This window comes from Mastomys coucha, unplaced genomic scaffold (assembly GCF_008632895.1).
Source record: "Mastomys coucha isolate ucsf_1 unplaced genomic scaffold, UCSF_Mcou_1 pScaffold6, whole genome shotgun sequence".
NCBI classification, from domain to species: Eukaryota; Metazoa; Chordata; class Mammalia; order Rodentia; family Muridae; genus Mastomys; species Mastomys coucha.
In genome coordinates this window covers 38,498,762-38,507,974 of record NW_022196912.1, presented here as the reverse complement: position 1 = coordinate 38,507,974, position 9,213 = coordinate 38,498,762, and the positions used below count along the sequence as shown (strand labels likewise).

At 46.3% G+C, this 9,213-nt stretch overlaps 1 protein-coding gene across 8 annotated transcripts in view; it reads left to right on the top strand.

Moving 5' to 3' along the window:
• Window positions 1–8,072, top strand: part of Greb1 (growth regulating estrogen receptor binding 1) — a 137,634-nt gene extending 129,562 nt beyond the window's left edge. For 7 of the 8 annotated variants that reach the window (XM_031355596.1, XM_031355597.1, XM_031355595.1 and 4 more), the window contains 4 exons: window positions 522–657; window positions 3,436–3,636; window positions 4,363–4,501; window positions 5,611–8,072. In XM_031355596.1, the coding sequence (XP_031211456.1) occupies window positions 522–657; window positions 3,436–3,636; window positions 4,363–4,501; window positions 5,611–5,774 (640 nt within the window). In that variant the 3' untranslated portion in view covers window positions 5,775–8,072. The remainder of the gene's footprint in view (window positions 1–521; window positions 658–3,435; window positions 3,637–4,362; window positions 4,502–5,610) is intronic. The other variant, XM_031355598.1, reaches the window with a different exon arrangement.
• Window positions 8,073–9,213: the final 1,141 nt, after the last annotated feature.

Here is a 9,213-nt window from a genome sequence, read left to right as displayed (position 1 = left end):
CACACACACACACACACAGTCAGACACACACACACACACACACAAAGTCAGACACACACACACACAGTCAGACACACACACACACAAAGTCAGACACATACACACACACAGTCAGACACACACACACACACACACACACATGCACACACACACACACACACCATGCTTAGGCCCTGGCCAGCATCCAAAAGAAAAGAATAGAAGCAGAAGAAATAGTTATGCCTTTCTGAAGGCAGGCAGACCCAGTGGAACCTCACATTAGCTCATAGGGACTGAATCAGAGAGGGAAGGGAGAGAAAAGAATATTAAAGTGAACCTGCCTTGCTAGGGGTGGTCCCATCACCAGATTACCCCATGCCCCAATTAATTCTTATGGAGGAGACAAGGGCATGTCTCCACTTAGAGGTAGATCTCATTATTTACTGTAACATGTGCTTTAACACTTGTAGCCCTGATGATGGGTGTCTGGGGGCATGGGAGCTGTGCCCAATCAGACCCGCTCCTCCTCTGGCTCTGAGCAGGTTTACATGTGACGACGTAGACTTCAACCTTCGTGTGCACAGTGCTGGCCTCCTGCTCTGCCGGTTCAATCGCTTTAGTGTCATGAAGAAGCAGATCGCGGTGGGCGGGCACAGGTCCTTCCACATCACATCCAAGGTGAGTGTAGCAGCACTGACAGGCAGGTGCTCAGGCTAAACCCAAGTTGTCCCAGTGTCAAAGCTGGGGATGGAGGGTGATGTCTCATCATTTAAGGGAGTCAGAGGATGGGGCACTTGGTACCTTGGGAACTACTCTCCATACCCTAATATTACATAGCACCCATGAGAAGCTGCAAAGTGTAAGACCACAAGCAAGCCTTTCCTGTGCACTCCTGCCCTCCCACCCAGGCAGGGGATAGCACACTAGACTTTTCTCCACACTGCTGGATAGCACTGGCCTAAAGAACTGTTAGCTTCACACACTTGGCTAGCTAACTCAGTGGCTGCATTTGTCTGCCCAGGAGCCAGGGTCTAGTGAGAGAGATGTATGTGGCGACAGTTGTCCTAGCTGGGCAGACCCAGCTGTTGAAGAAAGACCAAAGTAAACCCCACAGAAAGCCAGGTAAGCTGGCCAGCTCTTGCCTGAAGGTCCCTCTGATTCTCATTTATGCCTTGTTTATCTTGAATCTTGTCGTGTTGTGTGACATCAGAATGTCCTTTCCCAGCATCTGTCCTTCTTAGTCTCTATCAACTCCTTGTAGAGTGACCTAACCTGAGCTGGAGCACATCTGGATCCAGACAATAGCACTACACAGCCACCCCCAACTGGTGGGGGTCAGAGCTTTCTCAGAGAACAAAAGCCTAGCTCAGAGTAGCAGGACTTCAAGCCTGTTCTACCCAAGAACTTGAGAGCCAAGGAGTTAAGCCACTACTACCACTTGATTTTTTTAGAAATGGAGTTTGTTACACTTTTTTAACTTAGGGATCACTGAGATCTTTCTACCAAAGACCCTGATGTACCTTTCAGAGTCTTAATTTATTTTATTTCTTCATTGTTGTTTTTAAGCTCTTAGGTTTGTGTGTTTGTGTGTGTGTGTGTGTGTGTGTGTGTGTGCTCACGTGAACAATAGTACATAGGCAAAGGTCAGAAGACAACTCCCCTTCCACAATATGGGTCTTGGGGATTTAACTCAGGTCATCAAGCTTGGCAGTAAGTTCCTGTATTTGCTGAACCAGCCCTAGGTAGTGGTGGTGGTTGTTGGTTTTGTTGTTGTTGTTGTTGTTGTTGTTATTATTATTATTATTATTATTAATCTTTATCCTACCTAGAACATAATCTTAATTGCATGTTGGTTAAATATGGGGAAGCTACTGATATATTTTTAAAACTTTTCATGTCACTAAAATCATTTATTTTCATTCATTTTGTTAGACACACTCTAAACACCTGGTAGCCCCTTCTCTCTCGGGTATGCAGCTGAGGAAGAAGTCAGCCATACTCAGTGAAGGCCCACTATTAGAAGCACCATGGAGCTGAAGGAGATGACACAGGGTGACCTAATGTGCCATCTGGGTATATAAGAGTCTATATGGGTACCCTGTAGAAAGAAGCATAGGGTACCGGGAAGAGTGGCAGAAGATAGAAGTTTCTGTGACTGGCCATAGGAAATGTTTAGACTTGGCTGTAAAAGTGACAAGAAGCCAAAGTTCCAGGAGTGACGTGGCATGGCCAGGCTTAGTCCAAACAACAGCCCTGTTTGTCTGACACAAGTTCACTGTGTTAGCTAGCTTTTGTGTCCTGTGGGAGAAAGGCTAATGGAGCAGCTTAAGGTAGAAAGATTTCTTTTGTCTTCCAGGCTTGGGGATTCTGGTAGTGGGATTACCATAGTGGAGATGGAAGGGTGGAGGGTTTAGCCTGTGGTGGCAGGAGTGTGTGATGGAGCTGTGCATATGGTGGTAGGCCACAATGTAGAGAGCAGGGGAACTAGGGGATAGGCTACTGCCTTTAAAGGCCCGCCCCTGGGCTCCACTTCTACCAGCTAGGTACCACTTCCTGAAGGCTCTTCAGCCTCCCCAAACAATGTCACCAAGCAGGGAACAAGTCCTTAAAATAGCCAGAGAGGGTATTACAGAGTGAAACTATAGCTGAGGTCCCGGCTTCGGATTCGTTTATTGAGCAGTCTCTGGCCACAGTAAGGAAACTGTTCTGGTCATGGAATAGAGGCTTGTGGGTAGATGGCTGGACAATAAGGTGGAAGGGTTGTAGGGGAAGATGCAGAAAGGATTTTGGGGTCAGGGAAAATCTGGTTTCCTAATGCTGTCACCCTTTAATCCAGTTCTCCAGGTTGTGGTGACCCCCAACCATAAAATTATTATCATTGCTACTTTAAAACTGTAGTTTGGCTTCTGCTATGAATTTTAATGTAACTGTTTTTGGAGACAGAGGCTGGCCAAAGGGATCATGACCCACAGGTTGAGAATCAGTACTTTAAATGGTTCCGCAGCCTAGGCTCTGAAGAAGAGTTCCCAAGGCCCATGTGCGCTTTTGTTTTCTCTGGACCAACTTTCTCCATGGAATGATCAGGGTGTACAAATCAGTGTGAACTCATTCGTCAGTTTTTGCAGGCTCATTTTGGTGAAGTGTGTGTGTGTGTGTGTGTGCTCACACGTGTCAGCATGCAAATGAAGCTAGATGTTAGAGGTTGATGTTGGATGTCTTGGACTGCTGCTCTCTTGCTCATCCTTCAAGATGCCACATAGCACTGAACTCAGAACTCCCTGATTGGCTGGCCTGTGGGCTCCAGGGATGCTGTCTGACTCTGTCCCTCTCCCAGCCCTGGGGTTACAGATATGTGTGACCACACCTGGCTTTTACATGGGTGCCAGGGATCTGAGCTAAAGACACAGCAAGTGCTTTACCTGAGACATCTCTGAAGCCCGTCCCTCTTCCTGGCAGGTGTCTGACAGCTCTGTGGCCATCGTGCCTTCCCAGTACATCTGTGCCCCAGACAGTAAGCATACGTTCCTGGCAGCTCCCGCCCAGCTCCTGCTGGAGAAGTTCCTCCAGTACCATAGCCACCGCTTCTTCCCGCTGTCTCTGAGGAACCACAGCCACCCCGTGTTGTCTGTAGACTGCTACCTTAACCTGGGACCTCAGGTAACTCAGCTTAGAATCCATAAAACGGGTGGCCTCATACCAGGACTTTGAATCATAATTATGATTAAGTTCCTCAGGGATCCATGGAGATCAGCTTGGGTCTCCGTGGGTAATGGGAATTTGCATGCGCTTACATCCCTTGCATAAAGCGCTGTTATATTGACATTACTCATGTAATCCTTAGAATTGCATGAATCACTTGGAATCACCTCTAGATGACCTCTATCACAATGTATGTGTTCTGTACATAGTTGTACTGCATTGTTTAATGAAACAAGGACATAGGATCATGCTCAATACAGATCCAGTTCTTCAAATCCTTTTGACCTGCGGTTGACTGAATTTGTGGCTGTGGATGGAACCTCTGTGTCCTGACATTGACCTGTGCTCAGGCCTTTTTCTCAGATGCTCACCCTGCTTGACCTCTGCCAAAATTGAGGCAGAGGGTACTGTGTTAGTCAAATAAAATTTAGGAATTAAACCCAATTCTGACAGCAAGGCATTCCTGAGTCAAATCAATTTGTGGATGTGATAAATCAGAACAAACCTCCCGGAACCTGTTTTTAAAGGATGTCATTTGGAAACACAATGACTATCTCTATCTAAACCTCCCACCCTCGACCCCCTTCAGCCTGGCCAAGCACAAGGTACTTGCTAGATATTAGTCCTTCTATGACCTAGTACTTCCTAGAAGGTAATGCCTCTCCGGGACTCCTCCTCTTTCAGATTTCCGTTTGCTATGTGAGCTCCAGGCCCCACTCCTTAAACGTCAACTGCTCTGACATGGTGTTCAGCGGGCTCCTGCTGTACCTCTGCGACTCTTTTGTGGGGGCTGGCTTCCTGAAGAAGTTCCACTTTCTGAAAGGTACTATAGACTCCTAGCGTGGACCTGGATTGGATTGGCCACTGTCACCTAGTGTCTCTGATGACAGGACCTTAGGCCTGGTTCTTTTTGGCCAGTGGGTAAACTGAAGCTCAGAGAAGGAGAGCAATGGCCTCAACTCTCAAAGAATCAGAAAGCTGGGACTGAACCCCAAGTTCATTCTCTCATATCTGTTCAGTAGAGAAAAAAACATTTTATTTTGTGGGAATGTCAGGCATTTCTTATTTCTCTGTTCTCCCCACCCCACCCGCACATCCTCGGCCCCTCACCCTATGTCTTTTATGTTGGTGCCTGGGGCCCCTCAGAGGCTTCTTTGAGGTGCAGAACACCATGTGATCTCCTTCACTTCTTCTCCAGTCTTTCTCCTTTTCTTGTTAGTGGTTGACACTGGAAATGGCTTGTAAGCAAGTGCTTGTCAACCTGGGATTCCAGGCCAGCTCCATTCCCTTGCTGGCATCCCATGTACCTTGCCTGCTTTCCTTGCTCTCGGTCATTGAATTAGCAAGAGTAGGGGGTCAAGGCTTTGCTCTCGGGAGCAGTCCTCTAACAACTTGTCAAGCTTGTGACCTGGGGGCTCCATGAGCTTAGCTAAGAATGTGCCTCCCCAAATGGTAAACTTACTTAAAATGTTGAGGTACGGTATTTTGGACTTTAAAAAAAACAACACCCTTGATTATTCAGAACTTTGTAAGTGTCATTAGTGTGATGTCTCGATGTGAAAAGGTTGGACACTCCTGCCAGGCCTAAAAGGATGATTGAACGCATGTAATGAGGAGGAAGACACTGAACAGAGCCTGGCAAGATGGATGGAAGGCTGGAGCTGAGAATGCTTGATTTGGGTTCAAGCCCCCGTCGCGACTATCCTCCTTTCTGTCTGCTCCATTCTCCTTTTCTGCTCCCATCCTGTTTTCCTGGCAAACCTGCCTGCCATCCATGTTACTGAGGTCATGAGTCGCCCACAAAGGGGCAGAGGCCACTGGGCACCTGGAACTCCCATCCAGCTGTTTGGTTATTGTGGGTGGGATCCCCATGTGGCTCCCTTGGGAGAACTCACCCCTTTCTTTCCTTGCCTCTGTTGTTGCCCTCTCCAGGAGCCACCTTGTGTGTGATCTGCCAAGACCGGAACTCACTTCGCCAGACGGTGGTCCGCCTGGAGCTGGAAGATGAGTGGCAATTCCGGCTGCGGGATGAGTTCCAGACAGCCAATGCCAAGGAAGACAGGCCGCTCTTTTTCCTCACTGCACGGCACATCTGAGAGACAGGACCCTGGCAGAGCTCCTGAGAGTGTGAGGTCATCAGGACCCATCTGCCACTGAGGCTAGTGAAGGTCCCAGACCAAGGGGCATAAGAACTCCAGCACACCCAGAGATGGTCATGCACAGCCTCTTGAGATGCATGTCACAGTGTCCTGGGGCAGATAATGACTTAGAGCCACAGACATGAGTCCTGGATAGGCAGGACTGAAAACCAAAGACTTCTTACTGTGTTCTGGGCCGGATCACATGTCCTGAGATATCTTGAAGTCCGTTATATGCAGAATGAAGTTTGGCTAAGTCTGCTGTTGTTCATATGCTTCCATGGACAAATCTGACTTGCTCTAGAGAACCTTGGGTTATCATGTCACGGTGCCTGTGACTATGATTTCATGGACTAGGTTTCCTATGGCTCCCTACAGAGCATTATTCCAAAGGAACATTTTAACTGTAAAGGCTGGAGACAAGAAAACAAAAGAGTAGATCATTTTAATAAGAATTATTTAATCACCTACAAGTTTTCTCTGCAGGAGCTAGCCCAAAGGCATCAAATTTAATATGATAAAATGAATTGCTTTACCTTAGAAACAATGTGACTATATTAAAATAGCATGGGGTAAGTACCCTACCTCTTATAAAGGGCAAAGTGGAAAAGACGTTTTCTTACAAACCAAAGGGCTTTAGGGAGGAAATTAGGGTTATAGCTAAGGCCTGCCTTCCAAAGGAAAGAGGACCAAACTGCTTACGTGATAAAAAAGAAGAAAAACCAAAGTGATACTGGGGACAGTTGGGCTGGAGCAATGGCTCAGCTGTGTAAGTGTGTGCAGCTCAATCCTGGGGACTGTAAGTGTGTACAGTTCAATCCTGAGGACTGTAAGTGTGTGCAGTTCAACCCTGAGGACTGTAAGTGTGTGCAGTTCAACCCTGAGGACTGTAAGTGTGTGCAGTTCAATCCTGAGGACTGTAAGTGTGTGCAGCTCAATCCTGAGGACTGTAAGTGTGTGCAGTTCAATCCTGGGGACTGTAAGTGTGTGCAGTTCAATCCTGAGGACTGTAAGTGTGTGCAGTTCAATCCTGAGGACTGTAGGTGTGTGCAGCTCAATCCTGGGGACTGTAAGTGTGTGCAGCTCAATCCTGAGGACTGTAAGTGTGTGCAGCTCAATCCTGGGGACTGTAAGTGTGTGCAGTTCAACCCTGAGGACTGTAAGTGTGTGCAGCTCAATCCTGGGGACTGTAAGTGTGTGCAGTTCAATCCTGAGGACTGTAAGTGTGGGCAGTTCAACCCTGAGGACTGTAAGTGTATGCAGTTCAATCCTGAGGACTGTAAGTGTGTGCAGTTCAACCCTGAGGACTGTAAGTGTGTGCAGTTCAATCCTGAGGACTGTAAGTGTGGGCAGTTCAATCCTGAGGACTGGAATTTGGACCCCACCACACACATAACAAGCCGCATATTCTGCAAAAGCCTGTACTTCCAGCCCAGAGAGATTTGATGCTTTTCTTCTGTCCTCAGTGTATGCTCAGACACATGTGCACACACGTGTGTGCACACACACAAAATCTTATAAAACAAAAAACCAACAAAACAGTTAAGAACCAGATTTATAATTTATTGCAGTTCACTTTTCAGTGAGACCAACTTGTGTTTTCTTATTCATCTTAGTTCATTTAGGGATAGTCTGGGCTTTCCAGAATATGTAGAATCAGAGAGAAACAAGCGGTTATGTCTTAGTTAGCACAATGGTGTTTAAATCAACACTCTAGCATGCTACCTGTCAGCCTGTTGGTGTCTGGTTTTCGAGAATCCTTGAATGACTCTTCTCGTTTGAAAGATGAACAGATTAGAACGCAGAGTACAGACTATGGGATGAAGCAGAAACACAATTCAAACCACTGTCTTCTGTACCTCACAGTCCAGCTCCATCCCAGACCACAGTGTGTCAGGAGCTGAGGGAAACATTGAGAAGCTAATCAGGACACAGTCCCCTGTGCACACTTAGACATGGTTCAGCACTGTGCATGGGAATAGTTCAAGGAGAAACCTGTCCAAGTTAATGCCAAAGATTTACTGCCAACCTTTTTCCCCAAGGAAAAAAAATATACGAAAGTATAAAACATTTACATCAATGTTTATAAAACAATCATTTGTGAATGTCATGATGCTGTTTTGTAACAAAGACTGAACTCCTCTAGCTCAGTCTGTCTTCTGTAAATAGCAGTTCCTATGCCTTTCTCCCTGTTTTATTAGCTAATTTAAATGAACACTCTTATGTTCCAGTCTTATAAATAAAACGTATAGCGCCCTTCTTGTTTGTGTGGTGGGTACGGATTGTATTGTTTTGAGGATACAAAGTTTGGCCAGTGATTTTCCAGGGCTGCCTGCTTAAAATCTCATGGCATGACAGTATAGTAGAGAACAATAAAAGACCCAGTCTCAAGGTGGAAGGTGAGGGTCGGCTGTATTAGTTACTTTGCTTTTGCTTTAATACTGTACTCAAACACAAAGCAATTTAGACCAGTGGTTATCAACTTGTGGGTCATGACCCCTCAGCTATCCTGCATATCAGTTACTTACATTTTAATTCATAACAGTAGCAAAATTGCAGTTAGGAGGTAGCAACAAAATTATTTTATGGTCGTGGGTCACCACAGCATGAAGAACTGTCTTAAAGGGTCTCAGCTTTAGGAAGGTTGAAAACCACTGAACTAGAAAAAAGAGGGCGTGTTTAGCCTCCACAATCATTTGAAGTACAGGGTAAGGCAGTTGAACAAGATAAGGAAACAGGAACTGCAGAAATTAACACAATAAAGACCCTGAAAAAGATTCAGGAAATGCCCTATAGTGAGAGGAGGGGGGAAGCTGTGTGGAGGTGGAGATAGGGAACTGCATCTCATGAAGCAGGTTAAGGTAGGGACTGTGAGGGGAGGAGGGATGGGGCGAGAGGTCATGGGGTGAGGGGTTGGGATGTAAAGTGAATAAATAAATAAATTTTTAAAAAATCAGAAAGAAGTGAGGTAATAACGTATCCAAAACATAAAGCTCAACTACAAATCAGAGAAGGAAAATTAAATGCCTCCATGGGCAGTTACCTGAGGAGATGACGGAAATGCTTCACAGACATGAGACACTGCTACAAGCCAGCTAAGGCAGGAATTGTCAGAAGTGCAAAATAGCTGCTAACATGGGGTGAAGGTGACGCTCCAGGAGAAAACTGGTTTTCCCTCTCTCATCATGACTGAGCAGATGAATGAAGAAGTGAAATGAAAAGAGGGGTCATGGCCACTCCTAAAGCAAAAGGAAGGGGCGTGGCCACTCCTGAAGGGCAGAGGAAATGCCTATTGTAGATTCCAATGGGAGAGAGTAGGCAGAGGGACTCTCCAGGCCAGCAGACTAAACCAGACCATGAGTGGAGAGAGGGGAAGGGAGAGCAAGAGAGAAGCCAC